Here is an 18,052-nt window from a genome sequence, read left to right on the forward strand (position 1 = left end):
TCGCGATATAGACGACTGCAATCATCTTATCATATGGCCTCCTCGATGGGCGCGACATCGATGGTCTCGATACTACATCGCCTCAAATCAGCATCTCCGTGAACTAAAAAACAAAATGGATGGTGCAGATGCTACGCGATGGCGATGCGATCGCAATGTGAGCGGCTGCGATCGCCTTATCATGTGGCCTCCTCGATGGCCGTGACATGACGGTATCAATACCACATCGTCTCAAATCAACGCCTCCGTGAACTTAAAAGCGAAATGGACGATGCAGATGCTACACGATGGCACAAGACATTCGATCTCGATGGCGGTGGGATCGCAATACGGATGGCTGCGATCGCCCTATCATGTGTCCCCTTAGATGGGGAAAACACTATGTCGGCATCTCTCTTTTCCCTAAATCAGTCACTGCATGAGACTAATTAATTTGGGAGACTGCTGCGAAAGATTGAGTCAATTTTATACCGAATTGACCAAATTTACTTCAAAGAATTACGACAATGGTCCACTGGGAGCAATATAACAGATGACCTCTCTAAGGAGTAGGCACTTCTAGTTCTTGTCTGCAACAAGTTTTCCTCCATACAAACTGGTCATCGGTGATCAGCAATATGACTGTAACCATTACAGGAAGAAGTTACGAGTCCGATGAAGAAGACAACAAAGATTGGAAATGCAGCCATAAATCACCTATTTTGCTTGTTTTAATCAGATATTGTTACAGTTGATAAATCATCAAAAGTTTGCTTCTTGTAAATCGATGAGAGTGGTACAACTATGATGGTTTGTTTGGATGAACACATGAGGCATGTGACTATGGTTTTACATGTATTAGGATCAACAACAGGTTGAAGCATAACTCCAGAAAGCTTCAGATCAAGTGAGATGGCCTCCGTCCAATTATTATTCATCAAGTCAAGTAAACCTCGCATGGTGATGCTGCTTGGAATCAACCCTATCTGTGGAATCTATATGCACCAAAAACTATGTTTTCTTGGCCTGCATTTGTGAGAGGTCACAGGAACAATGGTATTTTCAGATGTCACATTAGAACATATTTCCAATCTAATAAAGATAAACTCATAGAGGAAATTGATGATTGAGAAACTCTCACGGTGTTTGTTGTACATGAATAAAAGTATAGTAGTACCAAGAACAACCTGGGTTTTTCAACTTCAGGAATAATGTCTAAAGATATAAAATACAGGAGCTTTCTAAAGTTCACTTTCTATCACAAGATTTTACCCAGAAAAGGCTAAAATCGCAACACATACAATTATGAGTAAACAAGATTGATATGATAGTGATGTAAATGCAAAACTATCCTGACAAATTTCCCATGATTTCTATAGGATATAAATTGGAACTCATAAACAAGATAGTACTACTATAATGAATAAAAATGCCTTTTAAAATAAGATAAAGAAAATAAGGTTATTATGGAAAATCTGTCCATCATTAATTACCAGAAACAAAGTCAAGCATGGAACAAGAATGGTTCTTTTGTTTCATGGAACAAGCATGAAACAAAATGATATCTAATGGAAAACCATGATGATGATAAATATTAATCCCTATAAGTCCATGAATAGAGGCAGCTACATGGTCAGATAAAACTGGACTGCCTTTAGCAAACATTATTGATCCAATGTGTCCTCTGATGTTCCTTTTTCTATTAAAGGAAGCAAAGAAAAAGGTGTTGTTCTTAAAAATGAGCACGAATGAAGTACATTCGATGATATCAAAAGGAAATCACAACTAGTAAGATGTAATTCTATCCCAAAAAGAAATTGCTGAATGCTCATGTTTTTAAAATTAGTAGTCCAGCATTCTAATCTGAAAGGCAGGCCTAATATGTGCTAACTATCATCTTTGTCACCATGGCATTGATAAAATGTAAAGCGGAACATGCTTCTTAGATATATATGGTACTCTACTGTTACCAGTACCAAGAAAATCAAGGACAACTAAATGCAAGAAGACAAAAATAAACATAATACAATCTACTTGAAAGATGTGCTTACCATTTTTAAATATTTCTTGTGAAGCTTTATTGCATGGCTGCAAGTCTTTTTTGCATCTAAATCTCCACTTACGTCATTTAAAATCTGAACCAAAGCAACATCAACTGAGGGTTAAATAAGGAAAGTAGAGTAATAGTGTTCTCTCCTAAAAAATTGTAAGGACTTGCAAAACTTTTAACTATATTTAATATGTGAAGAATGTTAATGAACAAGACAAAATACTTCACTCAATCTATTTTATAGTTTTTTATATCAAATCCCTTCCTTTGAGTTCCTTATATATGTGTATTACATGATGCACTAAGCCTTCATGTGCATAGCAGCACCACAACCATTTACCTACAAGAAAGCCTCTTGGATAACCCACCATTCCTAGTTAGCGATTGGTGGGCCTTCGATCTACTTTTCAGTTACTATATAAAATCGATGTTCCATATCCAAATAATTTATTTCGTAGGAGTGTACTGATCACTTTCAACAATTTAACTGGAGTTCCTTTTTTTAAAGTTCCAAATCTCTCTCTTCAGCTGATTTTATGTGCAACTCAGTTTATTCACTATACTCTATCACTAGTTAACAATCAATTTACTTATTTCTGGTTCTACTTTGATAAAACCTTCAGTTCTCAATATTTGCATTGCAAACTGACACTAACTGTCTAATCTTGAAAGTATATGTCAATCACTTTGGAGAATCCTATGTATTTAGCACACATCAGAAAATAGCTTCATAAATATATTCATTGTTATCAAGGAATGGGTGGTCGCAATGACCAATTAAATTTAGTTAATGCCCATTTAAACTTCATTAATGAAGACCAAATTTTAAACTGTTTGGTTAATGGGAAAAGAACCTGTTTCAGATAATAAAAATACTTTTAAAATTGTGTGTTTTTGCTTTCCAGATAATAAGTTAGCTGTGCTTATATATATGGTCATTAACTTTAAGCAGCCATTGAATATCAATAGAGATGTGTAATTCCTTACCTTAACAACATCATCCAAACCACGTGCTTCCTGCAATAGCTTTGCACTTTTCTCCTTGAGAACACTGGCAACAAGAAAAACAGTGATTGGCAAAGGAGTTTCAGAGCCTTTAGATCCATTCTTGATATTCTCCCTTTCAAACTTCCCAAATTGACGTATTGACTTAACTTTCCCTTTAGACGTCTCATTCGTCTCAATGGCCAACTCCGGCTCTTCATACATAGAGAACATATCAGGATAGTATTCTAAAGCCCACATCATCTGTATGAAAAAAGTTCATATATATCATTAGTGTATAAATTATACCATTAAACATGTAAAAAAGTGTCTAGTACCCTATGGTCCTACATTGGGAACAAAAAAAATAAACTACATAAATCTAGTGACTATTACTAGCAAAGCATCTGCTTTGAACCATGTGACTAAGCTTGCTCCATGCAAGTTATTGGGCTCTTAGTTTATTTAGATAGCAACAAATTTTACTGCAGCAATAAAGTCTCCTCTGTGAAAGCTAATATTATGTAGCCAAGTAGATAACAAAGGTGTTAGTGAAAGGAATATAACTATCCGCGAATATAAGCAACAGCGTGGTGGAAGACAATCCACAAGGAGCCATATATATTAACTTTAGGAGCTACTATCAATAACTTCAATCTGAGAATTTATTGGATTTGTGTTCTATATTAATTCCTTATCATGTTTGTACACAGTATAACATCCATATAGCATAAGAAAAAGCATCTAGTACCTCAAAGGAAGTTATAAAGTGTTAAGAAATAAGTGGAAGTTATAAAGTGTTAAGAAATAAGTAGTTTATCTATCAGCAACCACCTTCTGAACAAATAAACCTGTAATTGTTCCAAAAACAGGCAACTCTAACTATTTAATAGTTGCTTAAGATGGAAAATCAGAGATACATTTGGACAAGTGTATTTAATTATAACAGTTTGACTTCCAATTCTAATTAAAGGAACAAACATGTCCCATATAAAAGCAGAAGCTTATTGTCGAGATAACGTAGACTCAGAGAAAATGTGAAACACATGGAATGCCACAAAAGAATTTTGGCAACAGCGAATGGAGTTATGAACCACATAGACATATGAGAATACAGTTCAAGGAGATTTAATTATGGTGTTCAATACCTCCCAAAGATACAAAGAATCTCCAAAGGATAATTCTCGACGGAACAATACCATGAACATGCGAACCGCAAAGAGGTAATCACCTCCACCTAGTGATTCTGTTCAACAAGTACACAAATTGAATTAGCACCTCCATTATTGGGGAAAAAGTAGAAACAATGAGACAGCCATAACACCAAAGACATAGGATTAACCATACAACTGATAAAAGCTAACCTTAGAAGAAAAAAAAACAATAAAAGAAACTTCAGTGCTACCATTTTAATGTTGATTTTATACTGTGGACAATGCAAACTTCAATGTTGTATTCAATATAACATTTTAATATTTCCTGGCAATCATTCATCAATCACTTTTTCATCGGTATCTGCAAAGTGATGTGTCCAAAACATACAACATACGAAAAACATTTACTTTATGATGTTGAGAGTTTTAGATGAGCAAATATGAAAAGAAGAAGCAAATATTTACTTTTATCCAAATATCTTAATGCACATAATACAATATTCTGAATGCAACTATGCTCTACTTTAACTTGTGTCATATACCTAGATGCTGATGAAGCTTTGGGTCCAGAACTTGCGTTATTGATGCAAGACTTTGAAGTTGGTTCTCCACCCCAACAGATCTCTCAGTGCATCTGAAATTTCCTCGCTTTAAAATTTCAAATAGCAAACCGATCAAAAGACTTGTTAACAAGAGTGTCAAAGAAAACTACTATCCAGAAGCATTTTAATTCAGTACAAAAATAGTTTATTTCTAGGATATATTAATCAAATGTGCATCAGATCCTGATAAATAATAGTGAATGTATGCTAGATACTTCTGGAAGAAGATAGACTAAGACAGAGTGCTACATATCACTAGCAAGATCACAAGTCTAGGACCTTTAAAGCCATATAATGACCACAAAATGAGGTACTGTGTGAGAAAAATCTGACCTCCATTAGTTTAATTAAGTCCTATCCAGTGATTTAAAAAGCGCTAGGCACCAAAAGGCGCCAAGGTCCACAAATGCCCGAGGCGCTAGGCGCTCGCCCGAGCGAAGCGAGACGCTAAATTATAAAAATATATAATATAATTATAAAAATATATAATATAATTATAAAAATATATAATATAATTATAAAAAATATATAATATAATTATTTAAACTTATCTAAAATATAAAAATATAAAATATAATTATAACAATAATTTCAAATAAATAAAAATTAACAACATTAAAATTAAAATAATATTATTAATCTATTAACAGAAATTAATCATTTCAAAATTCAAAAAAACTTAATATTAAGAGTATATTGAGCCTGATGGAGAAACGAAGCAGCGGCAAGCGACGGCAACAGCGGCGGCAAGCGGCGACAGCAGCAGCGGCGAGCGGCGGCAGCGGCAGCGAGAAAGGGAAAGGGAGTGGAAGGCGCGAGCAGCAGGAGGCCTCGAGGGAGGCGCGAGCAGCGGGAGGGCTCGAGGGAGGTGCGAGCAACGGGAAGGCTCGTGGGAGGGCTCGCAGGAGATGCGAGCAGCGAGAGGGCTCGCGGGAGGCGCGAGCAGCGGGAGGGCTCGCAGGAGGCACGAGCAGTGGCAGCGAGCGACGAGATCGCGATCGGGATCGGGATCGAGAGCGGCAGCGGCAGCAGGTTAGTGTTGGGTTAGGGTTAGGGTTGGGGTTATATCGGTTTAGTTGGTTCGATTGAACCAACTAACAACCGAACCAGGACCGAACCAGACCTAAAATTCTGGTTCGGTCGCCTTGGTTTACCCAGGCGCTCGCCCGAAGCGCCCAGCGCCTGGGCTCGGGCGAGCGCCCAGGCGGCGCCTGTTTGAAGCGCGCCGCCTGGGACATTAGCGAGGCGCTCGGGCCTCGCCTCGCCGGAGCGCCTAGGCGAGCGCCCGAGCGCCTTTTGCAATCACTGGTCCTATCATTGGAAGATCATATGACAATTTTCTTCCTAGATCCCAAAGTTCACTGTTATCAAACATAAACACCGAATATTAATTTGTCAATTCAAACATGAAAGCACAGTAAGTTATCATCCATGGTTTCCAAGTTTACAGTTCGGCTATGTTTCCAGTATGGACATTCTGTTGATGACAGAACCATCTTCGCAGAACAGGAAGTCAATAACACTGCATTTCAGACTAGATATTTGTTTAATAGACTTCAGTATCTCGCATTCTAGCATATTGTAGAACAATAGAAAAAAGGATCTATATAGTATATACTACAATCTATCCTTCAAGGCCAGCTCAATATAATGAGAAATATTTGGGAGATTTATGTGCTTGCCAGAAATTCCTCAAAATTCAAATGCTGCAGCATTATTCAAAAGACTGATAAATTAGAAGCAAGGTAGGAACCAATACACATACCAGTTTGCGCATCAAACGCTCAAAGCACCAAAATGCATCTGCTTCATCTTCAAGAAGAATTATAATTGGCGAGCAAAGATCACTCATCCCTGATATTAAGTTTACAAACTATATTAGCAATTTTGTGAAAATTATTAGACAAGAACACCATGCCAATTCCTACTGAGAAAAAGAAAAAGGAAGAGAAGAAACATTTCAGCACGATCCTCATATGAAACTAAGGGCATGCTCCTTTTTTTTTATTCAAAAAGTGTAAACATTTCATGAGACTCTATGGAATAAAATAAGAGTGAAAAAAAAAACAATTTTTTGTTGAATGTGTTACCACCTTGACAATAGCCAACATCTTTGTCGATCCAGGCATAAACAGCAAGGATGTCCCAAAGCTTTGCAAGGTTTTCTTTCTTCTCATAAAACACCAGAGTTCTGTCTGTCCGAAGTACATCAAGACCTGTAGTAACAAGTATAAATTCACGAGTCAGGTAAGTTTAATATAACAGTTAAGCAGAAGTTTTCATTGTGTTATATGAAATGATTCTCGAAGAATATATTTCTTAAATAATAATATGGAACAGCTTCTCAAAAGTTTTGTTAATTTGTATATATTTTCTCTATTTCTTTTTGCAAAAGTCACAACAGTTAAGAGTGTCTAGATAAAGGATTTTTATTATTATTGTTTCAAAATGAATTAGCTCTTGACACTTGGGCACCATAGCCAAATATCTAGTCTAAAGTAAACCACCACCATAATGGATCAAATTCATCTTTCTAGAATTTATCAAACCAAATTTCTCCAAATCTGCTCATTTTGTAATCCGCATACTGTACATTTACGGGCCCAACTAGGGAAGATATGATGTCACCTAAGTTTGTAAAATGACTAGAATAGCATGCTAGAAATAGAATATGACACAACATTTAAAGAAACATAAAACTGAGGAAAGTGCTACTTCATACCAATTTGATGTAGTGTAAGCTTCCATTCAATTATTTGCTTATCCAAACAAAAATGTGTATTGCTTTCAGAACCACCAGTAGCTTGTTCCCTAGAAGATGGAATATGGCTGGGGTTGGCTTCCTGGAGAACTAAAGGATCTTGAATAGGTTGACCATCCTCGGTGATTACTGGAGCTGTGATAATTCTTCCACTGCCAACATGAGAATCCAACTCTTGGCACACCTCCTTCCATCTAGCATATTGCACTCTGCATGACAAACGAAATCTTTTAAGCTGGAGAGCATAGAAATACTAAACTCTGTCAGTTTTGTGCCGTCAACATCCACGTGTCAGCATGGAATTGAAACTCAGACAATGGCATGTACCAAATCCATTGATCAGCAGGTGGGCAAGCTGTGGCTACTATATTCTTGTTTCTGGTTACTGATAAGCATTTCTATTTTCACTTATGAAAGTTCTTCTACGACAATTACTAGCATTGTGTCCTCCAAAATGAAAACAGAAAATTCACCCCAAAAACTTTTTGCATGGTCTAAAATCTCTCAAGTAGGAACAAGCCTATGATAAGATTTCTTCTATTATAATCATTGGGCTATGCTGCTGACATATCATCACAAGAAAAAGAGTTGTCACCAATTTAGGTTGGTACAAGGGCAAAACTAACACTCCAATAATATACTATTATACAAGAATGGAAATGTTTGACAATTAAATTAAAAAAAAAAGCTTCTTAATTCCCAGTAAAGCCAAAGCTAAGGAACAGCTTGAACAGGAGTAGAACCATAACATAGCTTAAGCATATGGAGGCTACCTATCTTTTCTTTTGGGACGGCACCACTTGCTATTCAAAATGGTTAAAAGGTCACAAGCATCACCACAGCGTACTGACAGAACTCGTTTTTTCTGTCACCAGTCAAGTGCTTCACAATTTAAAAATGCTTGCAATACAGATAATAGATTTCCATCCTAAAGGAAATCTGATGACAATTTATATAGAGTAATGCAACTTCTGTAAGATTGTGTCACTCAATAGAGCAGAGATGAAGCCTATCTAACCAAGAATTCTCATGAATGGCACTTCCTAATCATCTAAACGCTATTTTACACTAAGGAAATAGTTGAAGACTAAAACATTGAGTAAACAAATTGTAAAAAAGAAACAACAGATAATAAAACAAACTTGTACAACATTTATAGTTAGTTGTCTCAGCCGCATGGAAAAAATATTTATGAAAAGATGGAAGCCAGAATCCTCAAAAGGATACTTGCTCATCAAAACAAACTCGTACGACATTTGTAGTATGCTAAATGCATAATTAAACAGATAATACATGCAACCATCCCTATCTTCCTTTATTAACTAGTTACAGTCAAGTACGAGTGCTACCTCCGATGTTGTCTCAGCTGCTCTCGTTCATCAAAGGTGCTTTTAGGATCAAAGCATCCAACTAAAAACTCCCAGACCTCTCCTCGTATTGAAGGATGAACACCCTAATCAAGGAAGAATTTTAAAGAGAACTTTACGAAGTCAGTTATATTAAAGACACAAGTATTTATATCTCAGCAGGTATCTTATTTTTTCTTCGAATGAGGATGCAAATTGACCCCTTGATACTAAGATATTACCAAAACAGGTCAATAAAAGTCAAATAAATAATTAGACTATCCAAATCACTGAACTGCATGGTTTGATTGCACACTTTGTTCATTAGAAAAGGTCTTCATGTTGAACTATTAATGATGTCAAGAGGTGTTTCGAAGGCAAGGTGAAGTTGATGATAAAGATAAGACAGCAATATTGGCCTATGGTGTCAGCTGATAAGCCAACCATTGAGCTGGCTTTTAACCGGTTATAAGTTAATATAGTGTGGTCCACATTAGCGACATGGTTTTCAATATTTAAAGAGAGACAAGTCACCAATATTTCTTATTAAAGAAGCACTAACATAGCTTAGATATAAACTTCTACAAGATTCAAAATCCATTAAACCATTAGCATAGCTGTCATGTGATATTAACATTTAAGAATTGTTTAAGTAACACAATAGTGAGAGTGATGGGTCTCATAGTAGTACTAACTTCTGAGGGTGCAAGAAAAAAATTCTTCTTCCCATATTTTCTTTCCCTCTTTCTTCATTGCTGATTGTGCCTTGTGTACTGCCAGCATCATGGCATATTATCTTTAATGGCAGTTAATGCCCAGATGCTTGCTGCAATTACCCTAACCAACTGATAAGAACTAGACTATCAACTCATGTCTCCATTGTTTGGCCACAAAACCTCCTTGTGCATATCACCTCAAAGGATAAAGATTATTTCTTTGCAATCTCAAAGGTCTTATCTCAAAGGATAACACTTTAGACTAATTGTTCAGAAGACCCATAGGTCACATGGCTATCAAGAAACATTAAACCTTTCTTTTTTCAGAAGAGGCACTGCCTTGATTAAAAGAGCAGGAGGCTCACCATTTCTCTCATAAAGGAAGATCCTATGGTCCCTTTCAAAAATCAGATGTGCAAATATTCTCAATATGCTTTTGTTTATCAGCATCAGAAAATTATATAATTATGTTACTATTAAGCCACTCCCAAGAAAATAATAATATCGTAGAAAACCTTGTCTTTCTAAATCTGGAAGAATCCTGAGATTGCATTTTGTAATGAATCTAACTGCCGAAAGAATTGGTATATATATTTTCAGATGGCTATCAATATTAGACATCAGATAATATTATTGTCCATAAGACATACTGTACAATTAACAGCCGAGTAATACATCAACATTGAAAATACATTTAACAAGCTAAAGTAGGATAAATGATCCTTGAACTATAGGGGGCTACATGAATACGTAACATCATGCCAATAAAAGCCTATCATGGAGATGGTATCGGTGCATTGAATAAGAAAGCATAGAGTAATTTTTCTAATCTATTATTCATGCTTGGCATACAAGGAAAAGATGATATATACCCCTCGCTGTATCCGACTGAGGACCGAAGCAATGTCCAAGCAACCTTCTGGAGTGAATGCAGCATGCCATCTTCGTGCACTTAGAGTCTTTCCAGCCTACATGAACAAATTAGAACAACTTCTTTAAGGGAAGCATCCGTAACATTTATAGACAAAGATGGTCGAGGATAAAAACAATGAAACTCAAAATGGTCTTTCATGTTAATTTTTTTGAAAAACTAACCATTTGAAAACAATTCTTGGAAAGGTTTCATTCTGCCTATATGAATCACACGATCTTCACACAGACTTTCAAGTGACTTGGTAATGCTAAAAAGAGAAACAATCTTTGAGGAAAAAGAGGGCAGGACCCACCTGAATTCGCTAAAGAGAGAAACAGTGAACATGCCTAATGTCCTCCCTCAGCAAGTTCTGAAATTACCAAAATTGTTATGATTTCTTTGACGTGTGGCTTCATATATCACATACTCCGATTAAAGAGGAGTATTTAATGGGAAAAATTAAATCCTTCCAGACAATGTTTAGCATTCAACCCCCTAAGTCTATCTTCGATCGCAAAGGAAGGGAATATCTAAGATGAGCTCAACATGATGGATGTTCGTTATTAAGTGCTGGCCATTCGGGAAAGCTAAAACGTCCTGATTCCATTTGACACCGAAAAAGAAAAGGAAGAGGTCTTGAGCCAGCACCCAAATCAAGAGACCCAAAAAAATTTCCTTTGTACAATCAGATCAAGGGAAAGAAGGATCAAACCAAACCAGACCTTAATCTTGAACTTGCTCTTGGGACCCTCGGCGCACTCGGTCCGAGCCTCGTAGAAAGAATCCGCCGGAACTCCGCTGTCTCTCCACATCATCGACCTTCACCAACGAAAGCCAACACCAAACTCCCAAAAGAAACCCACAAATTCTTCTACACGAACCGGTGATCCCGCCCCCGAACCCCCTCGATCACCGATCGAACTCCAAAAAGGTTCAAGCTTCACGCACCGCCGCGAGGAAGGGACCCAGATCAAGCGGTGGGCGGAAGAGGGATTGATATGGGGGGAAGGGGGAGGGAGGGAGGCAGGGAGAGGGGACACCCGCGTATAGCTGAGGAGATTGGACAGGTCCGTAATGGCCTCGCGTGGACTTGCGCTAATTTAAGTGATTAAGAGGCTTAAATTAAGACACGGAAAAAACAACGACCAATTCCAACGCCGCCCAACTCGGTCCCTCTGTCTTTGCTTTTATTTATTTATTATTATTATTATTTTGCCCTTTGCGTGAAGAGACTCGCTAAAACCAAGGGAACAATGTTTGTATACGCTCTCTTATTATGGTATGGTAGGAGATCCTGAGGTCATTGCAAAGAGAGACGAGTGAGTGCTGTATCGATTAGATGTAGGTTGGCTTGCCACTTTTCCAAGTCCTTTCTTGATGGTGTACATATATTTATGATATAAATGTATATTGATCGAAGATGAATGCATAAAGTCGGCCCTCTTATATTATATATTTGGGAAGGTCATTACCTGTCCTCTTATATTATAGTTCATAGAGTTATCATAAATTTTTTTATTAGTTATTGATAAGGACCATTTGATTGGTTGGTACGATAATTTATCTTTTCAGAACATATGAACTTAAAAAAATACCTTTCAAGGATAACAGAGACCGATGAGTCTTTAGTTTTTATACTTTTCAATCAATATGGGATTAAATGATCTTATTAATTACTAATATATACGATAAAACAGAATTTATTATATTAGATGCTCCTCGGATCTATATTCTCATCTCAATCTGGATAATCTGTTTTGATATGATAAATGAAAGTGATAAATCATACCATACAGTTTGATGCATAACCTTAAAAAAAAAATCAATTTATTCTTTTAATCAAACATCGTTCTTTCACTATATTTATATCCTAGCACTAGTGAATCTCTATTAAGAGACCCATCAATGCGTAAATTAGGTAGATTAGTTTCATTTGTATGTTGCCAATATGAAATAGTCTTGATGGGAAGGAAAAATATGTTGATGAATATTCTTGAGTATATTTTAAGATGGAAGACTCAGGATGCTGTCTTCTTAAATTGTTCACCTCCTATTGCGCATGGTGGGTTCGAGTTCAGACAGCATTCAATGCATTTATTGTACGTAGCACTTGTATGTCTACACCGTCTTTGTATCTCACCTTCATTTATTTGTTCGATGGATTCCTACTTTGAAATACATATGCTGAAAGTTGCAGCACTGCTAATACATCTCATTTCACATTTTGATGCTTTCACAATGCCTTACAAACACAAGCTGTGGTCAATCTGCTACCAATTTCTTTGACAAATGTTACTGTCGCTGCACCTGCTAGCTATACTGTTCTTCCCCTTCTCCCCCTGTAATGAAGCACCCTTACCACATTTGTAGCTCAAAAATATGAAGTGAAAGAGCCTCAGAGACATCAAACTAGTAAGTCTCAAGATCTAGTAATATGACGTCCATTGATGCTATTTAAGGTTTCAGGCAATTAAGGATCCTACTCCGCCAGATATGAAGCTTCAATTGATAAAGGGATCACATACAGTATGTCTTCTAGATGCTTGATCTATGTCGAGGATTGGAGAAGTCCTTTCTTTTTCAGCATCATTTCAGATAGAAGTCATTTTTCGATACTACTCATGATGAAAAAGGCAGGAGGTGTTCAAGGGTTAAACTCAACATGAGTTTGATAGCATTCCCCCTTTGTCTCAGCAGTATTTTCTATGTACAATCTTACACTTGCAAGACAAAATGCCATGCAGCATACGAGGCAAAAAGAAAAAAAAGAAAGCAAAGGAAAAATGAGAACCCTAAAAGTCGATAATAGATTCTCCGATGGTCAGGTTTCTCTCGAGTGACCAAGGCATGTTAAAGAGCTTGGCAAAATGAAAAAAACAAAAGAAGAAGAAGAAGAAGAAGAAGAGAAGAAGAAGAAGAAGAAAGCGAAGGAACAATGAGAACCCTAAAAGTCGATAATAGGTTCTCCGATGGTCAGGTTTCTCTCGAGCGACCATGGCAAGTCAAAGAGTTTGGCTGTGACAAACTTGAAAATCTTGTTCACATTTATGTTGTGGGTGGAACTCGAAAAAAACAGTGATGCTCTCATCACCCTTGCATATGCTCTGGCCTGCCAAAATAAAAACAAGAAAAGAATTTTACTTGGTTCATTCCAGCATCAAAATATACAATTAATCATCCAACAATAAACAAAAATCTGAACAAGGATCAGACTGATAGTCAAGTCTACTCATTCTATCAGAACAGCATGAGTTTCAGATTTCCCGAATGGAACATTTCATAAGATTATTCTTCTTCTGTGTCCATTCCATTTGGATTGGATGTCATTTTTGATGAAAAGTAATCTAGTTCAAGATTGTCACAGGCGAATGTGATCATTTCATCCACAAGAAAAGGAATGGTCCATTCTGAATCACAAAGTTCACTTTATGACCTGGTCATGTGGAAGCATCACAATCCAAACAGAGAGAAAAGGACTCCATCAGAAGGAACTCCATGTAAGCTCTCTTTTCTCTTTATATGGATGTCTGAAACACTTTGGAAAAAAGTTGGTTCTTGTGTTTCATCTTTTTAGCTTCAGTCGTTATCTTGTTTTAGGTGGCACATGAAATATCTCCAACAAGGTTGCATGACAACCAAATGATGCCATCGTCCCTCCTCTTTTAAGTTTGACATGAGTATTCTGTAGAGGCACCAGCAATCATACAAGAACTTTTAGAGTGCCAGTTGCACATACTCGATGTTCAGACTCATGTAGACCCTACTTCAGGACTTTGGCCAGCTAATAAATGGTACTTGAACAAAATATGAAGCATAAAGAATATGACCCCATTTAGCAATCCCAAAAGACACCCACTGATCTGATTGGCCATCTTCAGAATGAAGACTGTAAAGAGCTAATCATCTGCAATTTGTAGATCAGACACACAAGGCACTATGTTCAGGGCAATTCTTTAGCTCCCGTTCACAGGTTTGCTTCAGCAGAATTATTTGGTTGTCCTTTTCGGTGATCTATTCAAACTTCTCTGAAGCAATAATATCTGCGTATCTAAGAGATCTCCATCTGTCAAATGTCTCAGGTAATTTACCCTTTCTTGTCTCAATTCCTCATAGTAGTTTAGTCTCAACCATGAAACCATGTTAGATAAGCGGCTTGGTGTGATCTATCTAAGACATTTGCACATCAAGCAATAGGGAAATCCATCTATAGAAATTTATATTATCAGCAAAAGTACTGAAAATTAAGTGTAGATCACCTGATTCACGATTGTCCATTGCATTTCAAGAGGAAGCTGAGCAAAGTCATCAAATTTCGTCCCTATCAAGATAGGAATTGCTGTCTACATGAAAAAAAAAAAGAAGGAAAAATTAGCTTGATCCGTCAAATGACAACAAATATGTACTGATCATGCACATAATCAACAAATCCAAAGTACCAAAACACTATAATTTTGCAAGTAATAAAGGAAGACAGATGGGAAAAAGCTACAGTACCTTGTTCCATTTTCTTGCTCTTTGATACCAGTCAATGGCACTGAAAGAGAAGAAACCAGTAAATCCATCAGTTGCAGTTCACATGTTGATTCATAGAATTCTATTCTTAAACGACTTGTTTAGGGATAGAGAGAATACTGACTTGTTTAGGGTAGAACGATTGGTAAGATCAAACATAACAAGAATCGCCACAGCATCTTTGCAGGCAATGGGGACGTGATCCAGAAATTGGTCATCACCTACAAGCAAATGCCCAAATCGACAATTAAATCCATACAGATGGTCTAAAGCTTCCAAATTGACAAGCTACATCTCAGATTCTCACCTCCCACGTCCCACATGCTAAACGCAATCCTCGCTCCACGAACAACCAAAACTTTGTCCATCAGATTCAATCCTGTCATCTGCAGCCCCCTCTGCTCCTCCACATCCCCCACATACTTGATCTACGGCAATCAGAGCGAAACCTAATTCGAGATCGAGCAGGCAATGAATCAATCACTACAGCTGCAATTTCTTACCATGAAGCTTGTTTTCCCTATATGGCGGTCGCCAAGGAGGCTAATCTTCAAGGTCACCAAGTCGGAATCCGCCTCCACGTCCGCGCACGGCACCGCACACCCCACAGCGGCGGCGGCTGCAGTGACCGGCTTCTCCTCCCCCACCACCACGAGGTGGACGGAGGACGATAAGCCCGCCTTGAGCCGGCGGTACCGGCCGCGCCCGCCGAGCGACGAGCAAGACAGCAGGTGACTCCAGACGGCGCGGAAGAAGCGGCGGAGGAAGGCGATGCCAAGGACGCGGGCCCACCGGAAATCGAAGCGGACGAGCGCCGTCCGGCTCAGGCGTGTCATGGTGCTGCTCCTGCGGCGGTTGGTCGGAGGCCCCGTCTGGTCATCAAACGGTTGGGTTGGAAAAGGAAGCAGAGGAGCCGAGAACGTTTCTTCCTCTTCCTCCTCTTCAGCACTAATCTTCGACGCGTCCGGTTCGGACTTCGTCTACGCAGGACTTGCAGTTTGGCGCGCAGGCGACGACTTTGTGAGCTTGCTGTTGACCGGACGTGGTGTTCGGTCCATCACGCCGCCTGTCTTTTCTACCGCTACAAGTGGTGGAGGTCAAAATCCGACACTGACGTGTGTTGTTGCTGTGATCGTTGTAGATATCCTTTGGATTCCTCCCGACCATTGAGCGGATATGACGATAGAAATGCAATAAACAACACATGATGAATGACGCTTTGGTTGGAAGATTAGATTAGATTATGGTCAATTCCTTCTCTGTTTTGGGTCGAATCTCCATTGTTCTTTCAGCATTCTTTCAAGAAAAAATAAGACGAATTTAATTAGATATATCCAAATCCACTCCATCACCCACTGTTGAATTGGTCGGATAATGGTTGAGTACATGCGTTAAGACTGAGACAAGCACAAAGAAAGATAAATTAACAACATGGTGTGTACTCTGCAGCAGGTAGGATGTCATGGTGGTGGTTGTGTTTTTAGCTTAAGCTTTCGCCAAAGAGTTAACACTTCTTTTTCTCTTTCCTCTTCATTTTATATAAAAGGAAGATAGCCATGGAAGCACACGGAGAACAGAACCAAGGAAACAGAGTCTCCTCTTTGACAACCGCATGGAAGTTTCATATCTTATATTTATATTAAAAAATAAATTATCATTTCATTATTTATAATTTATAAAAAAATTATCTTTGAATTCAAATATCTGTGTTTATAATATTAGATATTTTTAACTTAAGAAAAATTAAATCTTCTTAATAGGGTCACAAAAACTCCACTATCAAAATCTATTATAAAATAATAAATTATTTTAAAAATAAATATAAGATTAAAACATATAAGTAACCGTTAATGTGGATAGGAATCTTTAAAAAAATAATATAATTTTTAATATTTTATAAAAAATATATATATTAATAATAAAACTCATATATCAAAATAATAATGATAATTCTTATACTAATAAATAAAATCATATCAATGACTAACATATTTCGATGGGATTCATAACAGTCAGATAATAAATATGTATATTACACCATTCTCTTAATAGTGAATTGAGAGATATATGAATTCCTCCCGGTAACAATCGGAGAGAACTCATATTATACTCTAAACAACGGATAAAGTAGCTTAACAATGAATAGAATGATATCTCTCACAAAAAAAATTCCTCCCAATAGTGAATCAAGGAACCATCTAACTATCAGGACAATTCGCTTATCCTCGAGAGGAATCACCCTCTTTACCCTCGATAGGGATATATAATTAATCATAATCGTTCATTTATATTTATCCATTTCATATATACATCCAAGAAATAATATAATATAATATTATAAAAAATCATGTTTAATGCATGACCTAGTATAATGCCGACTCTTATAATAGACATGTAATTTTTTTCACTAGTTACACTTTCAACGTGAGTCAATCAATAGAGTCATATATATTATAGAGTAATAATCACATAAATATCATTAATCTAATCTTAAAAAAAATTAATAATTATCTTCAAATGATACATTCACATAAAATTTTTAATTTCATTAAATTATAAAGACATGATGCATCAATATCTCAATATAGTCCTCAATCAACAACAATCATAATTAGAATAGCTCAATTTACTTGAATCAAACTTAATTTAATTGATACCAAACCAACTTTAAATCTTTATACAACTGATTTGAAATCACCGGAGATGACTTAATAAAATAATTTTAATCTCTTATGCTTCAGTTGCACTACTGTATTAGTCCAAAATCTAAATCTTAAAAATCAATTGGATCATATAATATTATAATCCTAGGATATCATATTCCTAAGTATTCTCAAAACCATTACTCTAGTATTATTAAATTATTACATCCCAAATTTACATAAAAAATAAATTATTGTTTCGTTATTTATAATTTATAAAAGATTTTTTTATTTTTAAATTCAAATACCTATTTTTATAATATTAAATATTTTTAATTTAAAAAAAATCGGGACTCAAACGATAAAAAGTCTCCTACACATGACCATCATATA

At 36.8% G+C, this 18,052-nt stretch overlaps 2 protein-coding genes across 3 annotated transcripts; both read right to left on the reverse strand.

Moving 5' to 3' along the window:
• Nucleotides 1–673: 673 nt before the first annotated feature.
• On the reverse strand, nt 674–11,570 carry LOC135637195 (rab GTPase-activating protein 22-like). Its single transcript, XM_065149720.1, has 11 exons — nt 11,228–11,570; nt 10,465–10,560; nt 8,880–8,983; nt 7,492–7,739; nt 6,863–6,985; nt 6,535–6,623; nt 4,710–4,815; nt 4,162–4,259; nt 3,017–3,277; nt 2,031–2,114; nt 674–1,005 (listed from the first exon to the last, which is right to left on the reverse strand). The coding sequence occupies exons 1-11, from the start codon at nt 11,318–11,320 to the stop codon at nt 991–993; spliced, it is 1,317 nt and encodes a 438-aa protein (XP_065005792.1). The 5' UTR covers nt 11,321–11,570; the 3' UTR covers nt 674–990.
• Nucleotides 11,571–13,146: 1,576 nt separating this feature from the next.
• Nucleotides 13,147–16,114, reverse strand: LOC135635827 (septum-promoting GTP-binding protein 1-like). Of its 2 annotated transcripts, none has more exons than XM_065147186.1 (6): nt 15,521–16,106; nt 15,325–15,445; nt 15,142–15,238; nt 15,000–15,039; nt 14,762–14,845; nt 13,147–13,614 (listed from the first exon to the last, which is right to left on the reverse strand). In XM_065147186.1, the coding sequence occupies exons 1-6, from the start codon at nt 15,851–15,853 to the stop codon at nt 13,450–13,452; spliced, it is 840 nt and encodes a 279-aa protein (XP_065003258.1). In that variant the 5' UTR covers nt 15,854–16,106; the 3' UTR covers nt 13,147–13,449. The 2 variants fall into 2 exon arrangements, with proteins under 2 accessions (XP_065003258.1, XP_065003259.1); XM_065147187.1 differs by lacking the exon at nt 13,147–13,614 and adding an exon at nt 13,631–14,187 and having other exon boundaries at nt 15,521–16,114.
• Between the last annotated feature and the right edge of the window lie 1,938 nt (nt 16,115–18,052).

This window comes from Musa acuminata, chromosome BXJ3-4 (assembly GCF_036884655.1).
Source record: "Musa acuminata AAA Group cultivar baxijiao chromosome BXJ3-4, Cavendish_Baxijiao_AAA, whole genome shotgun sequence".
Taxonomy (NCBI): domain Eukaryota; kingdom Viridiplantae; phylum Streptophyta; class Magnoliopsida; order Zingiberales; family Musaceae; genus Musa; species Musa acuminata.

What these genes read in the sequence shown, in the direction of transcription:
- LOC135635827 (XM_065147186.1), bottom strand. Translation starts at nt 15,853, where the DNA reads ATGACACGCCTGAGCCGGACGGCGCTCGTCCGCTTCGATTTCCGGTGG. An exon ending in TAGCATGTGGGACGTGGGAG is followed by an intron (nt 15,239 to 15,324) that starts GTGAGAATCTGA and finishes ATTTGCTTGTAG; the next exon opens with GTGATGACCAATTTCTGGAT. An exon ending in AATGGACAATCGTGAATCAG is followed by an intron (nt 13,615 to 14,761) that starts GTGATCTACACT and finishes TTATTTTGGCAG; the next exon opens with GCCAGAGCATATGCAAGGGT.
- LOC135637195 (XM_065149720.1), bottom strand. Translation starts at nt 11,320, where the DNA reads ATGATGTGGAGAGACAGCGGAGTTCCGGCGGATTCTTTCTACGAGGCT. An exon ending in CAGCTGAGACAACATCGGAG is followed by an intron (nt 7,740 to 8,879) that starts GTAGCACTCGTA and finishes TTTGTCATGCAG; the next exon opens with AGTGCAATATGCTAGATGGA. An exon ending in GCTTACACTACATCAAATTG is followed by an intron (nt 6,986 to 7,491) that starts GTATGAAGTAGC and finishes TTGTTACTACAG; the next exon opens with GTCTTGATGTACTTCGGACA.